The 27,747-nt window shown below is 39.3% G+C and overlaps 1 protein-coding gene and 1 long non-coding RNA gene across 6 annotated transcripts; one reads left to right on the top strand and one right to left on the bottom strand.

Moving 5' to 3' along the window:
• Positions 1 to 540: 540 nt before the first annotated feature.
• LOC105026945 lies at positions 541 to 8,309 on the bottom strand. 5 transcript variants are annotated; one of them, XR_004576617.1, is made up of 5 exons: positions 8,227 to 8,309; positions 7,925 to 8,136; positions 6,649 to 6,727; positions 4,032 to 4,145; positions 541 to 1,064 (listed from the first exon to the last, which is right to left on the bottom strand). It is a non-coding gene; the product is annotated as an uncharacterized LOC105026945 (long non-coding RNA). The 5 variants fall into 5 exon arrangements; XR_002197586.2 differs by lacking the exons at positions 6,649 to 6,727; positions 7,925 to 8,136; positions 8,227 to 8,309 and adding exons at positions 4,806 to 4,996; positions 5,095 to 5,924 and having other exon boundaries at positions 545 to 1,064; positions 4,005 to 4,145; XR_002197584.2 differs by lacking the exons at positions 6,649 to 6,727; positions 7,925 to 8,136; positions 8,227 to 8,309 and adding exons at positions 4,806 to 4,996; positions 5,095 to 5,924 and having other exon boundaries at positions 548 to 1,064.
• dennd2c (DENN/MADD domain containing 2C) lies at positions 1,737 to 27,747 on the top strand. The gene is made up of 19 exons (XM_010898778.3): positions 1,737 to 2,209; positions 8,131 to 9,313; positions 10,955 to 11,079; positions 11,345 to 11,460; positions 11,722 to 11,871; positions 12,075 to 12,159; positions 12,365 to 12,409; positions 12,748 to 12,935; positions 13,087 to 13,196; positions 15,531 to 15,600; positions 17,763 to 17,840; positions 18,146 to 18,286; positions 19,878 to 20,026; positions 20,376 to 20,553; positions 21,400 to 21,441; positions 23,822 to 23,927; positions 24,080 to 24,325; positions 24,460 to 24,546; positions 24,632 to 27,747. Exons 2-19 carry the CDS (start codon positions 8,385 to 8,387, stop codon positions 24,661 to 24,663), a joined length of 2,877 nt encoding a protein of 958 aa, XP_010897080.1. The 5' UTR covers positions 1,737 to 2,209; positions 8,131 to 8,384; the 3' UTR covers positions 24,664 to 27,747.

Below are 27,747 nucleotides of genomic sequence, written 5' to 3'. Positions count from 1 at the left end.
ATACTCAGTAGGGATGGACATGCTGAGACTTTTTAGTGAGCCGGCTCTTCTGGGTCCGTTCACATGATATGTGCAAATATCCAATGTAAATTTACAAAAGTAGGCTAGAATTATGTTAGAGATATATTCATGTACAAATAGGATACGTTACCTGTCCCACAAGATTTTCTACTGACATTACCCTAATGGGAAAATGCCTGTGTAACACAAAGACAAGTTCTTCCCTCTTTTAATTATTTCTGTAGGGTGGATATACAATATGTAGTGAATACCTTTTCACTTAACATGCAATTAATCGTTGTTTGAGCTTAAAAATTAAGGAGTCAAATGAACAGCACCTTTCACATGCCCAACGTTCACCAAAAAGAGCAATTTAAAAGAACAATTCTTCACAAACAACCCACCACTAGTGATGTTTACACACTATTCGTTCTTTTGGAATGACTCTTTTTACTGACTTGAGAGTAACAATCCTTTTTTGGTTTGTTGTTTGTTGATTGTCATGATAGATTTATGAAATCAAAACATACACCCAGTTTTTTAAAATAAAAGACTTGAGACCTGAGAGCCAAAAAATACCCATGTAAACACGTTTACCAGTGAAGATGATCTTTTCCAATTATAATTTTATTTTGACAAGGCCTATTCAGGAAGACAGGAAGCAAGATCCCTGTACAGTAAACTCAAGCACTATTGGCATGCTTCATGAAATTGAGCTAAAGTGAATGCAAAAAATTAACAACACAAATAATGAACTCAAAAATAACGGGGAGCCATATAGTTTCCTAACAATGCAATCATTACTCAAACAAAACATTGAATGTGTAGTGTACTTGTAGTATACAGTCAATATTTTGTGAAGACTCCCCTGAAGTCCTGGAGTGGATAACAGCACTGAGCTTCTTCCTGTAAAGCCAGACAAGGTTGACACTCTCTTTTGGAGGCATCTTGCACAACTCCTCCATGCAGCATATTTCAAGCTCATTGATTAGCTTAGGTTTGTGCTTGTGGACTCCTCTCTTCAATTCTACCCACAGGTTTTCAATTGAATTCAGGTCCGGAGACTGAAATGGCAAATGTAAAACCTTGATTTTGTGGTCACGCAAACCAATTTAAAGTACATTTTGATGTATGTTTGGGGAACGTAGGGGAATTCATTATCCCATCGATCTTAACAAACGCTACTGGACTACTGGTAGTAAAAAAGCCTCAAAGCATCAATGATCCATCAGCATATTTTACTGTGGGCATCAGGCGCTTTTCCTTGTATGAGGTCAACTTTTTTCATCAAACTTGCAGATGATGTGCATGCCCAAAAAATAATTAAAATGTTTGACTCATCTGAGCAAAACACATGATTCCAATTGTAGTTCCAATAAAACAAGATTACACACATACATTTATTGATGAAAAACATTTTTCATATCTTCAGAAATAATTTTTAAAAATTGTCAGGTCATGGATTTTGTTTTTTACAACACATTAGTTGGAAGAGCTACTGTAGTTGCGGTCAAAACCAACATACACAGTATGTCCCCAAGTAATTATGTAGTAACATCCATACTAAATGAAAAATGTGTCCTGTTTCTAAAACATAATCATTATTTACTTTTAAATTATGTAACAATATTCCAGAGTGCCAATATAAATAATAGTCTGTTGGTCTTTCTTTATCCACGTGGATCGCTTTCATTATACCATTTTTATTTTGAAGGCAAGACCGAAATTCCATAATATTGGCTAGCTAATCCTTATTGTGGCTAACTTCACATAAGTATCAATATTGAGCTCCCCTGCAAACTTTGTCACTTGCTTGAAGTTGTAGCTACCACTAGCTAACATTTAGGTGCTTGTTTAACGTTTTCCTTGCTGTCAAAGACTGGTAAACCGATGTTTTTCTTCTACAGGAAGACATTTTACAATGGATAGCTACTGCTATCTCAAGCAACAAAAACGAGTCTAGGGACTGTGTAGCTGACTAGCTAGCTGGCTAATGGTACGCAATGAAACGCCCCGTTTGGTTTTTGTCGAGATTTCCTAGAGAGAGAAACTCCTTCAATTAGTAAAATCAGACGAAGTATTCATATACTGCTGTCTAAAACCAACCACTATACACAGGTAACAGGTCTAATTTAATGTTCCGGGACTTTTTGCTTTTATAAAGTAGTTTGGATTGCTACACGCGGACCTGCAGAGCAACCAATCGGAGGTGGGTAATAGATTTATCTACTACGATTAATAGCAAAACATTTTCTAAGATTAGTTTGATTTCCTTTGCTATCTGGTTTCACATTGCACTGACTTTTGACATTCACTGATTACACAGTTGTCACTTTGAGTTAATTACAATAAGCCTTAGGTTTTTATTAAGTTTTCATAAAGGGATATGTCACGCAAATTGTACAAACCTTCCATTTGGGCTGGATTTATAATATGTTGTTAATATATACATAATCTATAAGTAGGATCACTAGATTGCCATCAAATTCAAAGCATGAAAGCAGGGCTTTTTCAAAGCAGTGATTAACCTAGAACACCGCTGTGGTAAACAGCATTCTCTTAAAGTACTGTCCCGGCCACATAGCCTTGTATTTTAACAATAATATTTGTGTAAGTATCACACAATCAACTAGCTGAAAACAGTTACTTTATTCAAATCGTTGTTATCATTAACAGGAAACTAGATACAGGGTATGCTGTCATTTGACTTTTTCTTATAATTACTCAAAATAATCATTCGGAAGTGGCCACAACTTTTCACGTTAGACGAGACTGTTTCTATTTTGTTTGGTGTAACATAGATTATCCCATGATAGGCAAGCACATCAGCTGAACCGTAAAATAAAGAGTTAGTGTTTAGCTGTTTAGTCGGCTAACTAGTTGGATGTTCCCTCACATTTTTTCTGATTTCATTCATTAATGAAAACTGCAGCAGCTGCTTGCCATAGCTAACTAGCAAGATAACTGTCCGGTTCATTTGTCAGGATAATGTAATTATTATTATTTTTCATCGCTTTACGAACAGTACCCCATATTGACCAAGCAAAAAAAGTTGCACAAACATCTCATGGATTATATATGGAAACAGATTGCACCTAAGATCAATTCTGAGTGTCATAGCAAAGGGTCTGAATACTTATGTAATTTAAAAAATAATAATAATTAACGACTTTGCTTGGTCATTATAGTTAGATCTTGGTTTTTGCTACATCTGTCTATTTCAAATGTTTTAGAAATATTTCATTTTTTAGTATTTTCACTAATCTACAGCAGCGTTCTAGAATTCTGTTGGAGTCTAAAGGGGTAATCCACCCCAAAGCACACATTCCTATGATACACGTACTTAAATAATGCTAATTTATGACAACAGTATGTGTTGTGAAATTGTTCTGCATTTCATCATTATAGTAAACTAGCAACACACATGAGAAATTGAGACTTTTGTTGACTACAAAACCCAAACTGTAACACTCCCTGTAGACATGCTCTGACTTGCTAAGAATATTTTTATATAAGTGGATAATTAGTGTCGCTAAGGTTATTAGACCTTAGCGACACAGTAATACACAGCCAAGATCAGCATGTGAACTAGGCTAGATATAGTTGTAAAATCAGCTAACACTGCAATTTCAAATTTAAGAGTTTAAAACTTAACTTGAAATTACTATCTGACTGCTTTCTAACACTTCAAAGAAGTTGCATACATTTAAAACATAAGTGAGTGTTTTGGGCTGAATCAACAATTGTGGATCAGTCAAGAGCTGTCTCTTTCCTCATTCAATGTCAAAGTGCATGAGTCAACTGTCATAAAGAGACTGCACAAACTTGGCCTATGTGGGTGGTTAGGAAGTAAGAAGCCTCTGCGCTCAAAAAAGAATATCAGTACATGATTGATGTTTTCATGACCTAAATTACTGGAACAATGTACTCTGGACAGATGAGTCAAAGGTGGAGTTTTTTGGGAGCAATGCCAAATGCCATGTTTAGTGAAAATGAAACACTACCTTTAAACGGAAGAGCTTTATACCAACCATTAAGCATGGAGGCGCTGGCATTAGGATCTGAGAATTCTTGAGGATAATGTGAGGCTCTCTCTCAAAAAGATGTAGCTGAACAGAACATCTGTTTTTCAAACGGACAATGATCTGAAACACAAGCAAAGATTCAACAAAAAGAAGAAATAAAGGGTTATAAAATCGTGACTCGAAGCCCAGATCTGAAACCTATCACAAGCCCTCGAAACATGACCCCATTGAAGCACTTTTGTAGTTTGAAGAAATTCCTCCAAGTCTCTCATACATTTACCAGAAACGGCTACATTAACTTATTTTAGCTAAAGTGGGAAACACCAGCTATTGTGGCCATGGGCGTACTTGCATACAATAAAATCATGTGATTGTATTACCTCCAGATGTTGAGCATATACAGTGGATATCAAGTCTAAAAACCCTCATTAAAAATTCATCTTTTTTTATGTAAAGGCTGTAATTGAGACAAATAATGTCAGACCTATTCAATGCCTTAGTTGCACACCCATGCAAGTATGCACACAATTGGGGTTGTACCTGTGTAGATTTAATCAATCACATTGCAAAGGTAATTTGTCATCCTCTGACATCAACTGAAGCGATTCTGATGCTACCTAAATAAAATCAGCTGCTTCTGTAGGATTTGCCTGGCGTCTTCTTGATCGATTACTGCAGAGGTTGTCATGGTCCACATGGAGCTTACAAAAGATTGACCGTATCTTATTGTTGAACCGCACAGATCAGGATTGGGAAATAAAATAACTTCAAAGGCCTTACGTGTTCTGTTACACTGGGAAGATCATCAATACGAAGTGGATGGAATATGGCACCACTGGGACATCGCCAAGATCACACCGTTGCACCAGTGTTGATGGCAGGCCAAGGAAGAAGGGAGGCAGCCAAGAGGCCAACAACACCTTAACGGAGCTGCAGAGCTCTGCAACATCATTGTCAGGACTCAAGTGTCACTGCAGTTTTTACATAAACAAATCAGCATTCACAATTAGGGTGTGTAGACTTCTGATATCCCATGTATGCACCTTAGTCATCTGTATCTATGTATTACCTCATATGGTGTGTTTTAATGATCTCTTGCCTGTTCCATTATATGTGGGGGCTCTTGGCAATGAAGGGAATTTCTGCATGAAATTCTGTCCCTGCTTTGTACAGAACGTTGCAAGAGTACAGTCTTCTAGTGATAGAGGAGACCCAATCCCAGTCATTCGCACCCAGCAGAAACTCATATCCAAGGCCACAAAAAACAAAGACGATTTGTCTAGGTGTCTGAGACATTGGACCTAATTCATGAAACCTTTTCAGAAAATATCTCAGATTCCAACGTTGGGAGAGACTTACGATAATCTCTAACTGTGACTCACAAAACGGTCGCACCTGGTCGAAATGAGCGTACATGTCATTGCAGATTGATAAATCGGATACAGGCGTGGATGTGAGAACGCGCTGCACCTGTCCTCTTTTACATATGACACACGTAATGTATGTGTGTGGCGATCAGCAACCTATGAAATTACAGATTTCTTAATGAATTTTAGCCTGAAAAAGTTAATTAACCATTCGTCATTCTCCATGACAAAATCAGCGCAGTTACGGAACACTTTCGCGTCTCAGCCCAGAGCCGAAGTCCTTTAAAAGAGCAAGCTCTGTCATCATTAGGGTAATTGTTCGACCCAGGACAACTGGTTTATTTATCCTCTCACTATTCAATTTAAGACGTGTTAGCTAATTAATGCCAGCCACCGACATTATGACGACCATTTATGATCTCCAAGTATGTCAATACGGCCTGGCTGACTAAGGAAAAACAAGGCAAAGCATGTTTATTTGTCTAGCGCATTAAAAACACAAAGGCATTTCAAACCCTAGAAACAAATGAACAACAGAAATAAGAGAAAATGAAGAATTAATAATACAATAATAGCCGACGGTAGTGATACAATATTTTATATTATGGTACGTTTGTATGTTATATATCCCTCATCATATTTTATATTACCTATAATTATAATTGTGGTTGTTGTTACTGTTTTTCGTGATAATTATGGTTTTATTGCGAATCAAGCATGATCTTATTTTTTTGACGTCGGTTTACTCGGTCTCCGACCAGACGTGAGTTTAAACGTAAGGATAACGCAAAGTTAATATTGATAAATACCAGCTCTGTCGGTGAAATGATCGTACGATCATATTAAGATCAAATTTGATTGTATGCACGTTTCATGAATGAGGGCCATGGTCTGTAACTTGAATGCATGTGTACTTGAATGTGTTATCGAGCCGATAATTGGGTCACGGGATCTTTTATTTCCGTACCATGATTTAGTGCATAACGAAGTAAATGTGTCTTATTATTACTGAGGGTGTACGGTTTACATACATAAAAGTAAGTTATACTAGATTTCAGGATGAAATGTCTGCTAAATTATTAAGATGGGGGAAAAATTATGTAAATTGAACTTATGTGCACTGTGTGTTCATAATGAGATATTTGGGGTCAATAATAAAAATTGACAGAAATTCAACATTATCCCCCCCCCCCCCACCACCATGCCTCAGACAAGACTGTATGACAGTCACCTATTCATGCGCCGCCGCCACCTACCCGTGCACTGCCTATCAGCTGCCAGCAATCAGAATTTCTTTGCCACTGCTGCAGGGGAAACACTGGCGTCCTGAGAAATCTGCATGTTCGACAGACATTTGGAGAAACAAAATACATTCCATATTACCCAAATTGCATTTGACTGTTATCCTCCCTTTATTTGGAACCCCACCTAGTGCCAGTCATGCAGCAATTATTTAGTACGTTTTTTTTTTTTTTTTACAACATGCACACTGACAGACACAGAGAATGTAGGTCATTGTTGAGTGCAAAATCACAGTAGTGTAGAATGTGTCCTGGCTGTGACATTCGAGTACTTGCAGATTTGGGTCAAAACTCACATAATTTTGGGGAGCGTATCTCACCATCCATTCCCCTGCTGCATACATTATAATTACCAGAACTGTAGAATATCACCATGTCTCCCTTTTAATATTTTTTGCTATCCACCTAATGTACAACATTTCCATGTGCTTTCCTTCCAGCATGCTGTGTTACTAAATTGCATATTTGACAAGAGTTCACAAAGGATGTTATGCCTTTACATTCAGTTGATATGACTGTTCATTACCAGGGAGAGTAAAAAATCTGCAGTACTCTGGGTTCCTGCATTGACAACCCCACCTCTATACCACCCTATCAGCCAGTTAGGACTTTAAATATTTTTACAACAATCCTGATGCCCTAATAGTGTCATAAGTGCCAAAGATGCTAAGGGAAATAAATGAAAATATATTTTGTGATTATTTTAATTAAATATACTCACACTATTGTTTACTTTAAAAATTATCCTACAAATATTGCACTAGGCCTTTAAAGATTCAAGGCCGAAGCCACATAAGCCAAATACGCCCCCCCCCCCCCAAAAAAGATTAAATTAGTCAATAAATTACTTCAGACACTTTCTACATGTTCATGTAAATCCGTTTTTTCCCCTCATATCCTTCACTTAATTTGCTAACCATGTTGAGATAGATAGTTAGTCCAGTCCATCTGTAGTTGTGGTAATCATGATTGAATATCAACAGGGCACAGATTATGTTGGTCAGTCTTACTCTTACTCAGATATTGTATTCACATGGCATAAATCATTCATTTAAATTTGACAACATTTCCCTCAGCCTCATGGCGAAATGTGTTGAAAATAATTGCATGAAATGTGTTCAATTTCATGCAATCTCTGCCCAGAAGCATAACGTGTAGAACTGCAAGATCGGGCAACTTGTTCCTGCTGTTGTGTTCTTTTCTCATCTGGGTTTTATTTTTTGCTACTGACCTTGACAGGAGCCTATCCTCTTCAGCTTCCTCTGGCCAAACACATCCTGTATGCCTTTCACTGCTTCAGGATTGTGCTGCTCAACCTCCTCCTCACTCGATTGCACTCTTTTTGGCAGGTTTCTTTTTGCTTTCTCTAAGGAGTGTTGACTTGTTCTGAAGTGTTGACCATGGACGAGTAATCCTTTGTGTCTTTCTGCTTTGCAGGTCGTTCTTAAAGTGGAGAAGTGGGGAAAAACAGTCACCAACCCTGTTAAAGGAAGAATGTTTTAAAAGTAAAAAGGAAAGGGTAGAACAATTTACCCTGTGGATCTCCTTGCCTTCCTTAGACTACTGTGGACGAACCAGTCACAGGACAGACTCACTGTGTTTAACAGTGTCTCTGTCTGGATGCGGGGAGGTCCTTCATGCCTCGACCAACTATGCAGTGAGGGGGAGCTGGCGGTGTGACCCCTCTCACCATGCTGGCTCTAAGTCGAGAGGAGGGGAGAAGAGAGGGGAAAGTTGGAGAGAGACAGGGCCAGACTTCTGTTGCCTGGCAGGCCTCCTCCTTATCGCCAGGGGGGTCACAAACCCATAAACCAGGTCTCAACATAAAGCATAAGATCTCCCAGTGGGAAGGCCTCTGTCAGTCACACAGCAGTGGGCAAGCCGTTGGGGTCAAAGCGCATGCACCGGTTGTATCCCAATGCCTTTTAGGAGATGTATTTGGTGAAGCAGTATGTAATGATGGTAGAAGCAGACCTCACTGCAAAGACAATCTCTCTAAAGCCAAAAGCCTGGGTTTGGATTTCAGGGAAAACCTACAAGCACGGGTCATACATGCAGGCGTTGGTAGAAAGTCAGATCTGCCTCAGAATCTTTCCTGCTTTAGTAAGACTTCAGATTCAATACCCAAGTCCAAACCATTCGGTGTGCCTTCGCAAGCACTTACAACAGACACTACAAAAAAATTTCCAGTACAAAATATCATCCCAACCAATAACAAACTGATGGTGGGTGGTGTGTTGGAGGTGAAGTTGACCAAACCACTACCTCTGTCTGTGGATGACCATGAAGAGAGCCTGCCCCCAGGGAATTTCTACACCTCAAGGGGCTTCTGGCGGAAGCTGGAAGGAGATGAGTTCTGGGAAAAAGGGAGGGATACCTCATCAGAGATTAAAAATGTGGTAGGCCCATTGACTTACCCACCACCGAAACCGCAACGGACGTTTCGGTATCAGGGAGCAGACAGAACCTCAGCAAATTTGGTCCAGTGGGATAGCAGGACTCCATCTGCCAATCAGTCCAACACCAAGAGCAGTGGGATAGCCCACACACCACCTAGCTTCCCACCACCCAAGTGTCCTGCCAGCCATGGGAATGGGTTCTCAAGACACAGAAAGAATAGGTAAGATTATTATATTAACACCCCTAAGATGCATTTACAACAGTACGCTTGAGTTACAATATGCCGGTGTAGAACAGAGAAAGTCTATTTTAATAGTGTTGGTATTTCCATTAGCAATAGTCAAGGGTAAGCCCAGTTTGAAATTCTTAGTAACAACTAAAAATATGATGTATATACATAACAGATGTGTAGTAGTGAAGAAATGGTGCAGTGTTTTCCCTTTTGTAAATTTAGGGGGGTCAGTCTGTCGCTGCAACTAAATGAACACAAGGAAAGTAATGGAGGTCCGCCCTCAACATCAAGTGACACTCTAAAGATCAAACAATTACAACCTGTCAAAAGCTTCCAGCCTGACTTGCTTCTCCTCATCGCTCATGTTGTTTGCCTACAATCCATTTCTTTTGATAAAAGAGTAATCTAGATAATTGAATTTCCCTTGGCCAGTGAAGCTGTCATTCTTTGGTAATATAAGGAGATATTTTTATTAACTTTGAAGTTAACTAAATATTTTTTTAAATGTAACTAACTTCATACAACGTGTGATTTGGAATGCCCCTTTTTATGTATCTTGCCCATAGTACAACTACAACCAAGCAGACAAAACACAGAGCAGAGAGATGACTTCGGTTTAATCAATCAATCAAATTTATTTATAAAGCCCTTTTTACAACAGCAGTTGTCACAAAGTGCTTTACAGAGACACCCGGCCTTAAACCCCAAGGAGCAAACAGCAGTAGTGTTGGGACAGTAGTGTTTAGCCTTTAACCACCTTGGCAAACTAGCTGATTCTATAAATGTGTTTTGAAATTCCAATTTTTGTAGCCTATCCGGACCATGCCGTAACTTGCTAGTCTTTGTTTAGTAGCCTGCGACAAGCTGCCGCTAGCACTAGAATACATGAATCAGTAGTTATGCTTTGAAGAAGTGGTATTTTTTGTTTTATTTGAAAATGGTATCCAGATTTCCATATCTCCATACCTTCTTTTTCAAATATTTTGTTCACTGGCTTTGTAGCTGATTATTAGCAAGCTGATTTAGAGCCATGAGACTGTATAATTTATAATTATTTTAAAGCATATTGACTTATCTACTAATATGTAGTTTCACATCAAATTTCACAATATTAATTATGTGCAATACAGTTGAGGCATAGTTTAAATGGGATTTCAAATGCACAGGCTGTGTGGTTGTAGAAGATGGGTTGAATGAGTTATTGAGGGGTGGGTCTACAGTGGTCCAGGAGTCTAAGCCACTACCTGTAGTGCATATACACTCTTGCAGCGTGGGTTTGAATTTGACTGATTGCTCTTTCAGAATTGTTTTTTCTTTCAACACTTTCTTGCCAAATAAAAAATAAAAATGCCAAAAAACTACAAATTAGTTATATGGTACTCTTAAAACAGCTTATAATATTCTATTTGTTATGTTAAGAATCTAACAGTGACAATATGATATAGATGTATTGATGAAAAGTTGAGGATGTGGATTATTTACAGAGTAATTAGGCATTTTAATTACTTTAGCATTTCTAGTGCTAACTCTTAACAACATGTTAATTCCTGCTTGGTACCATTTTACACCCATGATGACTGTATTTTGGCCCTTGGCTCATGTCTCCTCTGGCTCCCTCCCACCTCATAGGAAGTCCTTTGAGTTTGAGGATGTGGTGCAGTTGACGGCAGAACAGTATAAACTGGGAAGTGAGGCCCGGCGCTCGGGGCTGCACCATGCCTTCTCTGATGACAACATTTATGAGGACATTATCTGTAAGTTCCCCCTGAAACAAATTGAAAAAGACACTTTACTAATGCAGCGTGTTGCCTTACAAACTCAGGAGCGTTTCACATAGGAACCTTTCTTATCTGGTCTTACTTCCCCTGATTTACAAACGTTTTAAAGAACGGGATGTAGATTGTCTCTCTTGTCATGGATCAAATCCTTTTCAGATCAGTGGTGGACTTAAAATGGACATTAGTCATGTATATTATGCTGTGTATTTCATCTGTCTTCTTCACCTTTGACCCTGTCCAGCGGAACCCCTGACTAGAAACAACCCCTATGAGAACGTCAAGTTGTCTCCTACTGGGTGTCTTCCTATTGGACGTCCCAGACCCTGGTCTACAGCACAGAGCCCTTGCAGACCTACGGTAGTGATGGCCTTGTTTCAACAAAACATTTATTTCATTTGAGTCCAGTATTTTGTCCTTCAGAACACTAGAAATACATGCACATTGTCTTTGTATAGCTATTCTGATTAAGGCCAATGTTGGCCTAAATGTTACATTTTAACTTAATATAATATAGACTTTTTTTTAATGGGGAGCAAGTATTGTATGTATTCCTTGCCACTTGTGCCCAGTATGCAACTGAAACCTTTTTTTATGAACTCCTTGTCTCCTCTGTTGCAGCTTAGTCCCAAGCCTCTCAGGTTGAAGGTGGAGAGCAAAGAGTCACTTTCAGCAACACTACCTGCCCCTATCTACCCTCCAGAAGCTCCCCCAAGACCTGCCTTACCAAAGCGACCCATCACTACCCACAAAACATACAGGCTGCCTGAGGTAGACTCATCTGAGCATTCAACTGAAGAATTTCTGTGGTAACATTACAGTGGTTGTTGTATATGCCTAACCTGTAAGGGGTTCAGGATAAGGGCTATGTGACAGCGCTGCTGGTATGTTCTCTTGGTTCTATCAGTTGGATCAAAAAGATACATAATCTTTGTATCTGATGTACGTGTGTGTGTGTGTTTTCTATAACGCAGTACCTCAACAAGATTCATGTAATCTTTGATGCCAAGCGAGGAAAGAAGAGAGTGAAAAGCCAGGCACAGGGAGGTTCAGCCCAAGGTATGACATTTTCACCCTCCAATTTTTTTTTTTAAATAAACAGATCTCTGTACATACCCAGCGTTTACCCATCTTAATACAAGAATGAATACAGTACAAAGTCACTGTCTTTCTCCTGTAGTCTCTTTCATTACTTCATTACTCTCTACCTCTCCTTTATCTCTGTGTGTCCCCCACATAATTTTCCCGCTTTCACTCTGAACAGAGGAGACCAGTGGAACTGAGAGTGACACAGAGGACAGTACTAAAGGTACTACTAAATGACTTTCGGCTCATAAATTTGTAATTTGTATTTTAAGCAAATTTTCTCCAAAATCAACGTACAGTAAGCTACCTGAGAAAATGTATGTGGGCAGTGTTTTTGAACAAAGGTTGATGACCGAAAGTACTTTATGGTCACTTCCTTGAGAGGTTTAAATTTAAAAAATGGTTCACATTTTCAGAGGCCTAAGACTTAATCACAGAACTGGAGATTTCACATTGCATTAGAATCATTTTCTATTATAATTTAATCAACCTATGCAAGGTATATATAATCTTATTCAAACCGGTTCTGGTTTGCCATTCATTTTTCACTGTCTCCATCAGGAGGGACCAGACGCTCAGTCTATGTCCAGTCCACCCTGAAGCGGAGGCCAGGCTACCGCACCCTGGAGAGGGACTTAATCCAGCTCCAACAACAACAGCTTTTTCAGCTCTTTGTGGTGGTGTCACTCCGAAAGAGTTCCCCCGGAAACACCTACTCCCCTGAGATCACACAACAGTTTCCTAATAAGGTTACTGTCAATTCAATCCTAAGCCTACCTCTTTCAGGTGCAGGGCAAACAATGGCAATTATAGTAAAAACTTTGTATTTACAATGTTTTTGGTTTTCTGACCTGTTCATAAATGTAGTATTTCTTTGTATTCATTTCTTTACGAGAAAAGTTTGAGAAGTCTTCTCTTCACTCCCGTGAAGCTGAAGACCGGCTGAAGGCCATCCCTAAGTTTTGCTTCCCAGACTCTCAGGACTGGCTTCCTACTGGAGACCAGCCAAGGTAAGCTGTTGTCACATTCATACAGGTGTGGAAACAACAGCTATATACTTCAGAAGGAGCTGCATTTTGGTAATAATCACTATGTAACACTTATGTTTTGTTTATACTCCTGCACCCCTAACAACCTTTGTCCTTCAGGTCCATTCACCTTCAGCAGACACAAAGCAGACTAAAAACGATTGGTGACAGGGCTTTCATTTGCGTGACCTCTCAGCTTTGGAAACACATTTCCAGACAATATCGGGGCTGCCAAGTCTCTGGCCTTATTTAAAGGGATAATAAACTCTAAACCACCCATTCCTATGATATACATTGTAAAATAATGCATATGACAACAGTATATGTAGTGATTTTCTTCTGCATTTGGTTGTTATAAAAAGTTGGTAAGATAGAATTGAAACTTCAGAAAATAGTTGTGAGGAATCAATTCAGTAACAAAACTCACAATGCCATGCTCTCTGTAGATAGGCTGGCTAGTTTAGTTTAATGATTTCCATGATTTCCAGATTTCACAAACGAACCACTTAGGAGTTAACTTTGTGACATTTGTGATTTAGGCCATGCGTTATCACAGCAACTCCCAGCAGACTCAGGAAAATGTCAAAATGTGTCCTCCAAAGCACTTCTGGTGCTGTTCTGATTTTTCTGCAAATTGCAACAACTGTGGACTGCATTCATGCTTCCGCTTGCATCCCATTTCTCTGCAACATGGTGGAGAATTTGTGCCTCTGGAATTTGGTGAATCCGGCATTTGAGTAGTGGTGTGGTGATTTTTTACAAACTGATCACTCTTGTGACACAGCTAGTCTTACATTCAAAACTGCTGTTTGTGCTTTAATTTGGCTTGTATACATACATGACTGTATTGTTATTGTGTTAATGTATGTTTTGTTGCAGTTATGCTCATTTAAATAAGTTAAGGAACAAGAGAACATCTGTGTTTGGATTCTCTCTCGGGAAGTCATGCTCTCAGGAAGTCACGCTCTCAGGAAGTCATGTTGTGTCAAAGTTGGTGACTGTGCGATTAGCCATTGGGCTTTGAGGGTTGTCGTGATACTGGCCTCTGTGTTGTAGAATAAATGCATTGTTCTAGGAAGACATGCGTATCTTGTATATATTAGCAAGAACAACCATTTTTGATCAGATGATGTGTGGAACATTCAGGAAGAAAACTATGCTGCAATTCCAATAAATAACTGAATGTATCTCTCCCTTGACTCAACCAGGTACTCTATTATTTGTCCCCTGTGCATAACTGCAAAAATCTTACAACCACAAGATCATTGATTCAAACACTAATGTGTACATTGTTATCACAACACAATATAACACTAACCAATTTTGGTTACTACCATGTCTCATGAACTAGCAGTGTAAATATGGATGGCAATCATGTACTGTATTTTACAGTATTTCATTGTACATATGCAATGCAATATTTTATGGCTGGGTTTTTAGAGCACTACAATACTCACACCAAGATTGTGGGTTTGAATCCCACCAAGGTCACACAAAAATCTTGGGTCTTACAGAGGTGATTTTGTAATTTTCATTCTGAACATATTAGGTAAAGCTATCTAAAATATATACAATATATTAAAGGGGACATATATAAGATATTTACAGTACTAATAGCATAAATACAAGCAAAATTGACCAGTAGACATCTGCAGTTAATGTTTCAAAGGAAAGTTTTTCTACAAATGTATCCAAGTGCCTGAGATATTCCCCATTGACACTTTCTCTCCAGTCCATCTATCAGTTTGTAGTGACTGGTAATTTCCTTAAACCCGTTTCAGACACTCACAGTGCTGTCCTTACCACTATAAACCACTCTGGACTAACTAATACTCATATCAAAGGTTATGAATTTACTTAATATGAACAATGTATTTCAAGGACAAACGTCTTTTTAGAAACAGATTATTTGAGCTTGTGTATTGTACTCAGTCAATGTCAGATATGCTTTAAAGTTTTGAAAGAAGGGCTTTTTTGATGGTCTGTTGTGTGATACTGATTTTGAATTAAGAGTTATGTAAAGAGTTGTGAAATATTACCACATAGTTGAGAAAATAGCACCAACGCTATTTCAAGTAACTGATGTCAATGGAAGAGCCAGTGTCTTCTGTTGACCATTAGAAATTCTGCATTTTTGGACATACTTTTGTATGATCTCAAGTTATTTCTGGTGAATAACTGAAATGCTATTATTTTTCTAGTGCTGCAGTTCTTTTATGGACATGTTACATTACAATGCAAAAAAATCAACGTAATGCCTCGTTAACTCTATCACTATATGTCTATGTCATATTGCTTATGCTTTTCTCTTTTCAGTGAAACCTTCTCATTTGTCTTGACTGGGGAGGATGGCAGTCGATGGTTTTGCTATTGTCGTAAGATTATGGTGTGTGTGTGTCTTTGCATATGTGTCGTTACGTTGAGTGTGTGAACATCCTTGTGTGTCTGTCTGTTTGCATGTCTATGACAACGTAGTTACATTGTGTGTGTACCTCCTTGTGTGTCCGTCTGTGTTTGCATGTCTATCACAGTATAGTTACATTGTGTGTGTACGTCCTTGTGTGTCTGTCTGTTTGCATGTCTATCACAGTATAGTTACATTGTGTGTGTACGTCCTTGTGTGTCTGTCTGTTTGCATGTCTATCACAGTATAGTTACATTGTGTGTGTACGTCCTTGTGTGTCTGTCTGTTTGCATGTCTATCACAGTATAGTTACATTGTGTGTGTACGTCCTTGTGTGTCTGTCTGTTTGCATGTCTATCACAGTATAGTTACATTGTGTGTGTACGTCCTTGTGTGTCTGTCTGTTTGCATGTCTATCACAGTATAGTTACATTGTGTGTGTACGTCCTTGTGTGTCTGTCTGTGTATATATTGCAATATTAAAAAATACAGGATGTCTTCAGAATGAGCTTTTGCTATCTGACAATCTGTATCCTTCATTCTTCCCCAGCCCCATCCTTTACAATTAAAATGTATGCAACCTATAAAAAATTTATATTTTAGAACAGGTTGCTAGGTAATAATATGTAACAGTAATTGTATAGCAATAGCGAAAGTAGTAAAATAGAATGCAAAATTGGGCATAACTTACCAACTGCAAGATGCAGTCTGTGGCCAAAGCACTGCAATCTGGTCCACTTGTTCAGGTGCAGCCTTCACCATGTTTGCGGCATTGTCTGTTGTTATACAGACTAGACAACTCCCATCTAGGCCCCAATCAGCTAAAGCTTCTCTCATCCCTGTTGCGATGTTCTCACTTGTATCTTCTGGGAAAAATGCAGTTTGCAAACAGTGACCTTTCAGGTGGAAGTCCTCATTAATAAAGTGTACGGTCAGACTTATATAGGGCTTGTCAAACGACAGGATCATGTTTTTAAAATCCTTTTTGTTAACCGTGTTAATCGAGATGCTTTGCACTCGTCATACGAAGATTTGTGGTGCCGCCTTAAATGATTGAACAAATTGGTCGTGTTCGTGTTGTGGCAACAGTTGCAAGGAACTCTCAAGAAAGTACATGTTTTTGGTCAACATCCTTTCTGGTCAACATCCTTTCTGTAGCCGAAATATTTTCATATAATTGACGATGCATTTCTTTTTGCAACCAAATTCTCCATTTCGGTCTTTTTTGCCTGTTCCTCGCTCATCATTTCGTCACGCGAAGTAGAGCCTGCATGTCAGCCAAGTGCAGCCACGAACTAAACTGTGTATCCAATAACCCGTAAATCAGAGTAAATTACCTTATATCAGACAGATACAATGCTAGTTTTCCATTTGAAAAAATATATATATTGTAGACTGATATGTTTACCTTACTAAATCGCATGTTCTGCGATGTGACTATTGGGGATGCGTACATCGCAATGTCCATGCTGAAACGATATATTTTGCAGCCCTAAATCCAATGTATTCCATTCAAGTAAAAATTGTAAATACATTCCATAGTTACATGCTAACAAAATTCCATGACAATGTGTTCAAAGTATACCATCAGTATATACAACACACTATCGCAAGGAACGTGTGCTTGGAGCATCAGTTAACAATAGACTCGAAGATTTAAGTAAATCTTTGCTATTTATCCTAAATGGACAGATCAATTTGAAACTGTTGCATCAGCAATAGGATCACCTTACATTGGCTACAATAATGAATACAAAGAAACCAGCATTCACACATTTACATGTTGCACCATCCAAAGGTAGACATTTGGTCACACTGATTTCTTCATCCAGCAAATATTTACCTGTAAAAACCGGTACATAACGTGTACTGCATTGAAACGTATTGGAGAGTTTGTACATTTATGGGACACACATTAAAAGACCAAACAACAGTATAATTAATTCAACAAATATCATTGTACTACTTTGTTGATTTATCGGCCTTCACACCTGGTTTGTCTGAGTGGGTGGGGCGTCTTTGACTCCCCGCCTTGTATGTCTTGCCTGACCCCTACAATGCCAGCTTGATATATTAATAACATTGTTGAGACTGAATGCCAGGGCTGGTCTTTACCATAATACCTGTTGATTTGTGTCCTTTAGCCCAGTGGAAAGGGTAAGAGACTGCCTGAAGTTCACTGCATTGTAAGCCGGCTGGGCTGCTTCAACCTGTTTGCCAAGGTAACATGGTCTGATAAACCTGTTCATATAAAATGCATTTTAACCTCCTTGTACGCATGAACAACGGTTGAAATGCAATCCTGCAAAGTGTCCTAGCTAATCAGGAGGGTGTGTTTTGAAAAGGATAGTTGACAATTCAAGTTCTGTTTAAATGGTCCACCCATTTTCCTGTCGCTGCCGGTCGGAGGGAGAGGATTATTCAGCTAGTTAGAATTCTTTGTTGTCACTTGTTCATACTTTATATCAGCATATTCTTTGTTGTTAGGGCTGTCGTTATGGAGTTTTTTTTTACTGTGTGTTCTCAGATCCTGGAGGAGGTGGAGAGGCGCAGGGAGATCTGTCCTGCCCTGGTATCCCCCTTCATGCGTAGCATCATGGAGGCCCCTTTCCCTGCCCCGGGCTGCACTATCACAGTCAAGAGCTTTCTCCCAGGCTCAGGAAATGAGGTAACACACCTTTAGGACTCATTAAGAGTCCTTAACAGAAACCATAAGGATAGACTCAATTGGGAGATTCTCAGTTGGGCAAACACAGCAACTCCTCCATCCTCTACTCCTTCTGGAAATCCGAAGTGGTCACCCACAACTAGCACACTTCACAACCAGGACACGTCACGCAGATATTATTGTTTTTATCAGCTTCCTAATATTTAAAACTTTTGCGTGTTTTACATACAATAATATACCAAGACAGCCAAGAGCCCAGAGGTGGCTGGACAGAGAGCCTGGGTAGGGATGTAGTTTTTTAGCATTGCCTGAATGTAGGGAAGAGAAGCTCCTCTTGTTTCCTCGGTAGGCAAGAACCACAGCCTTGAAGTGGATTCGAGCTTCAACCAGAAGCCAGTGTATTGTGAAAAGAAACAAGGTGAGATGGGAAAACTTGGGAAGGTTGGAGACCAGATGGGCTGCTACATTGTGAATGAGTTGCAAGATGTTGGTTGCAAACGCTGGGAGCCACAAAAAGAGTGAGTTGCAGTAATCCAGACACATGAGATGACAAGTGCCTGGACAAGTACCCCGTGCTGAGTGTCATCTGGAGTCCATATGCTCTTGGACTATGGGTCAGCACAGTCAGATGAAGTGAGAGCATCCTGAATAGCAGTATTTTGGGGGGAAATCCATGTTTTTGTCAGGGCCCAGGATGTCAAGAGCCTGGAGGGGAGCATTGGCCAAGATTAATTTGGCCTTTGCCAGCAGATTGACAGTTCCAAACACTGCCAGGCAGCAGGTATTCCACATGACCTTGCTGGGAACACGATATCAGAAAGGTTGCATAAGTGGGATTGGGGGAGACCGTAGAAATGACGAGTAAACAGGCAGACAGGGATGGGAAGTGGTTTTTTTACATGGGAAAACGGATAGGTACGACAGAGGACACAGAGATATCTTCCTCTCTTACCTTCCTCAAATAACTCCTTGGAACTCGGCAGAACAGTCTTTGTTTCAGCAACGGGAAACAAGGAAGCTTAAATACTCACATCAATTGAAATCAGCCAAGGTAGGGCCATACCACTCCCATACTAGTTGTGTAGGGAATTAAAACAGGAATCATTACCAAAACAAAGCAACTGTTAAACTTTTACAGATTACCTGGCCTATTGAGAGCAAAAACAAACTACTTGATTGCTTCTAACTAGCAAGACAAAGCCAACAAAGCATCTGAAAGAAAATGCACTTCTGAGTACAGTAGATCAGCCAAGTTCCAATGTAACACATTTAAAAGTTTAATAAACACCGGAAACCATTTTATAACATAACTGGAATTATATTTTGCCATTCCTTACTAGAAACATTTCTATTTCACGGTTAGAATTAAGGTTCGATATGGGTTAATGTCAGGAGTTAAGGCTGGGTTTGACCGTAGTTTCGTGTTTAAGGAAAATTAGATTTTGACTAGGAGTTTAATTTGTGTCCCCAAAAATATACAGTAATACGTATGTGTGTCTGTCTTGTATGTCTTGCGTGTCTCTCGCACCTTCTCCGTGTGTATGATTGTGTCTTCGTGCTTTGCTGTGTGCGTGCTGGTATTTGCGCTCAGGTGCTGACGCTGTGCCGGACGGTGGACTCGAGGCTGGAGCATGTGGAGTTTGAGGTCCTGCTGCAGTGCCTGAGTGTGGGGAGACTCCTGCAGGTCTTTGCTTCTCTGCTGCTGGAGAGGAGGGTCATATTCATCGCTGACAAACTCAAGTAAGGACTTTCTCAACCACCCGCAGGTTCACTGTAACCCCCAGCTCAGCTTGGCAGGCAGGGCAGGTACAGCCGTACACGGGTCCCAGGGTGTTGTGTGCTTTTGTTTCAAGTTTGAAATGGTTTGTCGGTTAGTGGGGCACGCACTTGTGGCATTTAGGTCCCGTGCAGCTCACCTGGAAAAGGCCATGGCGCTTGTAATGTATGCACTCACTACTGTAGCTCTGAATGAGATTGTCTGCTAAATGACAAATGTGAATGTAAATTTCAATTGGTGGGTCTTTAGTTGTTGGCATACGTATAGAATGTGAGGTCTATATAAAATCTCTTCATCTTCTATCCTCCTCAGTGTGTTGTCTCGTTGCGGACATGCCGTGCTAGCGCTGCTCTACCCGTTCACCTGGCAGCATACATTTGTGCCAGTGCTGCCTGCTAGCATGCTGGACATTAGCTGCTCTCCCACTCCTTTCCTCCTGGGTGCGCTGACACCCTGTCTGCCCGAGCTGCTGGATCTCCCCATTGAGGAGGTCAGTGCCAAAGCTCCCTCTCTAATCTCAAGTGGTCAGATGGCCATGCTGTTTTGTCAGCTTTATATATATGTTATATAAGTCTGTTGCAAGTTATTTATTAATAAAATATGTTTGTGTCCCTTAATAGTAGGTCTATAAACAACGTTACTGTAGGAATAGGGCGACACAATGTATTGAATAATGATCAGAATTCCAATACAGATGTGGAATATTTTAATTGCAAACCTCCACGATTTTCGCTTTGCGAAAAGTAGAAATTCACAGAAGTGGCACCTGCAGACTATGTTACATTTTCCACAAGATAATTTTTAGCTCCTTTGTGAGACTAGGATGTTTCTTGGCTATCTACGTAGGTTGTTCAAAGGTTTTTCAATGTCAGAGTTTACTCTGCAACTGCCAGCGAATATGTCTGCTTTAAGCTGGCAAGTGGCACTCAGATATTGTACCACATACAAAATTTGCATTGAATCAGTATGTATTACAATATCTTAGACATGGGCTGTACCTTGAAGTCAGTAATGTTACATGGTTTGAAAGTGCTTAACTTTAACTATTTTCTTTCATTAATTTATCCCATTATGAAGGCTATGATTTCTATAATCAAATTTTAGTGTGGTTACCTACCCAAGTGTTTGAAATTCATAAATGTAGTTGCAATAGTTGCCCAATATTTAATATTTTATCCAAATTGTGCAGCCCTATGAAGGACTGACAAACTCTAATGTATTCTATTGCAGTTACAGTAGTTCATGATAGACAGTTTCTTGTGTATTATTTGAGGCCCAATAGGTTTGACCTCCGTTTGTTGTCTCTGATATTTTCTATTTTCTGTCTGCATTGTAGGTGCTTATTGTGGATTTATGCGCAGACAGGTTTGTCAAACAGGTGCGTACACTGGGTGTTGTTATTAATTTCAACTCCATGTGTTATGGGATTGTCTCTTAATGTAACACTGTTCCATGCAACTTCACTATGATTTCATATGGCAGCAGATAGCTTAGTGGTTAGAGAATCTGACCAGTAACTAAGTAGTGGCTAGATCCAATCCCCTAGCCAAGGTGATGTAAGACACTTAATCCTAATTAATGAACACAGTGTCACAAAGTTCCAAAATTGACTACACTACTAGCTGAGGTGCATTGTGATTTCTGCTTTCATTCTCCACTGTCTACCCATTATTACGTAAGACAATTTCTGTTGCAAATGTTACAGTGGTTGCCAATTGCGTTTGATAAAGGCTAATAACTCAGTGTCCAGTCATGCTGTTCCTACCTTAGCTACTGGCAGACAAGCTCCTAAACGTTATAATCCACCCATTCATATTACTTTATCAGTTACATGAACAGTGATATTTGTATCTGTTCAGTGCAAAGAAGAAAGTAATATTGATAGGTTAATATTATCTGTCTTGTGTTGGCCCTCCCACTGGATAAATTATGTGATGAACAGTTGTCTTTTGTCAGTGTACTCATGAGAAGTTCACAGTCGCAACCTTAAAAAGAATTGTGAGCTAGAGAGCACCCACAAGTCTGTAAAAAAATTATGCCGTCCCCTTTTTGGAAGCTCACTTTATAGGGGGGGAACACAATTGGTCAAGTAGCGCTCCCATCAGGCTGTAGCGAACACCTGCTGTCATGCCTGATAGCAACAGCTGATAGCAACAGTGTCCAATGGCTCTATTGGACAAGGACAAACATATCTAGTTGCTAGTAGTGAAATCACGCAATCAGAGAAACACAAAGGTAAAAATAATTGCTACAAACATGAGTCTGTTCTTTCAACCAATGAGGTTATTGGTTGAACTCTCCCGGTGCGAAATTTAAAACATACAAGTGTTGCATAATTACAGAGAGGGGGAAAAAAGTGTTTGATACCCTGCCGATTTTCCCGGTTTTCCCACTTACAAAGCATGAAGAAGTCATTTTTATCATAGGTACTCTGTCGCTGGGCAATACAGACTTCTTAGCTCCCTCAAAAGATTTTCTTTTGGGTTCAGGTCTGGAGACTAGGCCACTCCAGGACCTTGAGATGCTTCTTACGGAGCCACTCCTTAGTTGCCCTGGCTGTGTGTTTCGGGTCGTTGTCATGCTGGAAGACCCAGCCATGACCCATCTTCAATGCTCTTACTGAGGGAAGGAGGTTGTTGGCCAAGATCTCGCAATACATGGCCCACATTTATCCTCCCCTCAATACGGTGCAGTCGTCCTGTCCCCTTTACAGAAAAGCATCCTCAAAGAATGATGTTTCCACCTCCATGCTTCATGGTTGGGATGGTGTTCTTGGGGTTGTACTCATCCTTCTTCTTCCTCCAAACACGGCGAGTGGAGTTTAGACCAAAAAGCTCTATTTGTGTCTCATCAGACCACATGGCCTTCTCCTATTCCTCCTCTGGATCATCCAGATGGTCATTGGCAAACTTCAGACAGGCCTGGACATGCGCTGGCTTGAGCTGGGGGACCTTGCGTGCGCTGCAGGATTTTAATCCATGACGGCGTAGTGTGTTACTAATGGTTGTCTTTGAGACTGTGGTCCCAGCTCTCTTCAGGTCATTGACCAGGTCCTGCCGTGTAGTTCTGGGCTGATCCCTCACCTTCCTCATGATCATTGATACCCCACGAGTTGAGATCTTGCATGGAGCCCCAGACCGAGGGAGATTGACCGTCATCTTGAACTTCTTCCATTTTCTAATAATTGCGCCAGCAATTGTTGCCTTCTCACCAAGCTGCTTGCCTATTGTCCTGTAGCCCATCACAGCCTTGTGTAAGTCTACAATTTTATCCCTGATGTCCTTACACAGCTCTCTGGTCTTGAACATTGTGGAGAGGTTGGAGTCTGTTTGATTGTGTGGACAGGTGTCTTTTATACAGGTAACGAGTTCAAACAGGTGCAGTTAATACAGGTAATGAGTGGAGAACAGGATGGCTTCTTAAGAAAAAACTAACAGGTCTGTGAGAGCCAGAATTCTTACTGGTTGGTAGATGATGTCATGCAATAAAATGCAAATTAATTATTTAAAAATCATTCAATGTGATTTTCTGGATTTCAGTCTCTCACATTTGAAGTGTACCTATGATAAAAATTACAGACTTCTACATGCTTTGTAAGTAGGAAAATCTGCAAAATCGGCAGTGTATCAAATACTTGTTCTCCCTACTGTACGTCTGAAACACCTCCAATCACTCGTAATTATTTAGGGAGACTGAAAAAAACACCCCAGATAGTGTCTAGACGTGGATATTCCCATTAACTTGTCTTTGTTTCCTAGATTGGTGATGAAGACTGTATCTTGCCTAGTAAGCTTCAGGCTGCACTGCAGCAGATCCTGGAGGAGAGAGAGCAGATACTCTGTCAGGATGGAGACTGCACAGGAGGTTTGCCAGCCACCTCTTAAAAACATAAAGAAATAATCCTTTAAGTCCATTTGTCTCCTTGGCGATGTGGTAAAAATCATTCATTCTACATTATTTTTGACACATCAACTTTTATAACTGGCTGTCCATGATTCTCATGTCTGTCCCTGCAGACCAGCAGTGTGATTTAAGCTCCCTGGTGTCAGAGGCCTTTGTATGTTTTTTTGTGGAGCTGGTGGGCCACTACTCCCTCCACATGGGTGAAAGCCACACCAGCGGGACATGGGAGCTGCAGAGAGAGAGCTTCCGTAAGTCCCATCCCTCCCGCGGGGCCCGTCAGTTCTTGCAGCTCTTCATGGACACACAGATGTTTGCCGGCTTCATCCACGACAAGGAGTTGCGAAAGGGAGGGGGTAAAGGTCAGGGAGAATACATTACCTTCAATCATATTGTTTGTTTCTTATCTGACATGACATAGGACAGGAATAGCAATGATAAACTTCTGGATTTCCTTGTAGAACTTGTACCATGCAGTTTTCTCCCCTTTCCACAGGCCTTTTTGAAGTTAGAGCTGTAGAGTATCTGGCCTCAAACCCTGAGCCTGAAGCTGGAGGATTTCTCAAAGGACTCAAGGGACTGGGTTAGTAGTGTTTAATTCATAACATTCCATTAATCAAGTACAATTTGTACTGTTAGTTATATAATTTTGTATTTTTTCTTTCCAGGGATGAAATTTCTACAGAAGAAGTATGTTTAAATGTACTTGTAAATATTCTAGAAGTTACAGGATGTCAGCGCCCTGGTCTAATATGCTTCTATAGAAGAGGATGAGAATCATCTATTTGATTGGACCGAAACCTTGAATTTGTAAGAGCAGCAGATAAGTTATTTTTGGGAAAATGTCTGTAAAGCCTAAATGGTTTGACCTATTTTAAATGGTTTGACTTATTTTAATAGTTCTTAATAGCACAGACACTCAGAAAAAATGCTTTTGGACGATCACAAGCATCATAGGAATCGTCTGCAGTTGTCAAATTCACAGTATTAGGAGTTTGGGAAAAAGGGGAACTCTCAAAAACATGAACATTATGCCGGTTTTGATCGAAGACGTCCACAAGGTTCACAGAACTTGTTAAAAATATTATGCTGTTAATATGCTATTAGGCTTTGTTGATTGAGTCACTCCATGTATAAAAATGAGTAATGTAGAATATATACAGTGCCTTCATTATTGTCTTTTGGCTCTATATACAGTACTCTGCAGTGGACATTCAAATTCAAGCCATTTATCTTAGCAGTAAGTTTTTGTTGTTGAGAAAAACAGTATTTAACATTGAAATAATACAATAATGAAACGTTTTTAAAATTTCCTTAACTAGGTAATATTTCCTTGGCATCTTGCTTAGAATGCAAAACTAAAGCAATTTGTTTTTGTGGTAATAACATTTATTTTTTATTCTGCCAAGCTTCTAACAGGATTTGCAATAACTTTTTTTGACTGATGCTGCTTTTTGTGTCAGCTTTTTGTTCTACCTGATTTTAGGGCTCTGAGGTGGCCAATCCAACAAACTCTACATTAAACTCTACATCTGACATACTCTAGTCTCACAAACTTTACATCTGACATGCTGCTGTCTTTGTGAACAAAACATTTTATATCTACAGTTGCATACTGCCATTTCTTGCCTTTCTGCAACATTGGTGTTTTAGCTGCAACATACCCTACAAGGCCATTTCTTGAAATACTACTTCTCATGGTCAAAGCCTGTACTTTGCCAGATAACTGCCAGATGCTGAGCAAGCACTTCACAGGAATTCCTTCTCTCCCTCAAGGAAGTGACCTTTAATTACTTTTCATCAGGTGCAGACAGCTTTTTGGGTCTTCTACCTGTCTTCAGCTTGCCCAGTTACTTCATATTTGTTTATGACGTATCTTCGTGCCATTTCACAAGATATCAGTTACCTTTTGGATAACACTAGATAATTATTATTTGTTGCATTCATGTTTATTTGTATTAATTTTAATGTTATATAGTTATATCTAACGTATTACTGCACAGTTAAATGGCTTTAAACAGTTTTCTCAGGAGTAAGAATTTTGCATAGTATGTTTACATAGTTTGGATTTACAATCAAACAAAAACTATAAGCTTACATTAACAGCAAACAGAAATCATTAAAAAGAAAAAAATTACTGTTGTTGTTGTTTAGCAGTCTGAAAGTTAGTCCTCTACCTTGTAAGCTCACCATACTGAAAAAAAGTTAATGTCAAACAGATCAGAAACACTTTCCAGGAGATGGTCGAGGATGTCAGTCACTACCTTCTACACATAACTTCACTAACTGAACTATTGTGGCTACACTGCATGGTGCAGACCATTAGTTACCCTCAAAAATAAAAGGGCCAGGTTACAGTTTGTTCAAGAAAGTACCTAAAAGAGGCTGTCGAGTTCTGTGAACAAGCTCGGGAATGTAAAGCTGCTCCTGGAACTGGATTACTTGTCTTCATTGATGATGTAACTGCTGACAGCAAAAACAAGTACAGAACAATCCTGTCTGCTAAAGTGCAAAGACATGCCTCCAAACTCATTGGACAGGATATCATCATATAGCAAGACAATGACCACAAGCTTTCTGCTATAGCAACAAGGGTTTTTTCAGGGCCAAAATGTTAACTTGTCAATCTGCAGCTTTCATTTGCTAAAGATGAGGCTTGAGACAAAAATATCTCAAATCAAATTTAAACTGAAGTTGGCAGCAGTACAGGCCTGGCAAAGCATCACAAGAGATGATACACAGCTTCTGGTTGGATCAATAGGTTGCAGACTTCAGGCAGTTATTGCATGCAAAAGATAAGCAACCAATTACTAAACAAAAGTGCTTAATTTAACATCTTATGGTGTCGTTAAAATGGAAATAAAAATAATCTAAATGGTGATTCCAATAAGTACACAAACATTCTTAAATAAATGCTAAAAATCTACATTTCAGCCTCATAGTAATTGTTTGACATCAAATCTAAACTTTTGTGGTATAGAGCCAAAAGAAAAAATGATTTACTCTCTCAATAGTTTTAGGGGTCATTGAAGGAAAGGCTCTTCAAACCAATTTCATATTTCCTTTTGATGTATTTTTCTTTGTCTTTTTTTGCCATGCATGAATGTTTATTTTTTGTATACCTAAATGGGTCCTAAAATTCCAAGTCATAAAACTAAATGGGCCATCTTTTGTCCAATTTTTAAAATGCTATATGTTCACATATCTTTATTGCCAACTAGACGCATACACTTCTTTTTTTAAAGTAGTCCAAGCCGGAGTAAAGTGCAATTGTAATTGGAGAAAAACTGGAAATGTACATTTATGTGCAATGAAGTTTAAATGAATGACTTTTGACATGTCAGATATAAGGCAGGTGCAAACACTGTGTACATGTGAAACACACAACATTTCAGGTATAAGACTTGCTAATTTATGCAAATGTGTCATCTTAAATTAACCTATTTGTTGTATTGTATAATGTTTGGATTTAGCCAAGTATTTTAAGTGTTTGTTCTCAGTATTATAGATGAACTGTAGGTTTTTGCTTTGGATATTGTGTCTAGTTTGAAGAAAATGCTTGATATCCTTTAGGACTCAGTTACAAACATTATATTTTTATTTAATTTTTTATTGGGATTTATGTATATTGTCATTTACATTTTGTTGTCCCTGATAAACGTTCCTAGTAATTTTGACAAACATTCCAAGTAATGGAAACTAGGATAATAGTTATAAAAAGACATTTTGAAATGTTCTGTTAGATGACCCTGTAAGCTTTTACTATAAATAATATGAATCTCAA

This window comes from Esox lucius, chromosome 12, assembly GCF_011004845.1.
Source record: "Esox lucius isolate fEsoLuc1 chromosome 12, fEsoLuc1.pri, whole genome shotgun sequence".
In the NCBI taxonomy this organism is placed as follows: domain Eukaryota; kingdom Metazoa; phylum Chordata; class Actinopteri; order Esociformes; family Esocidae; genus Esox; species Esox lucius.
Note: the sequence above shows the minus strand (reverse complement) of the source record. Positions and strands in the feature narration are given on the sequence as shown.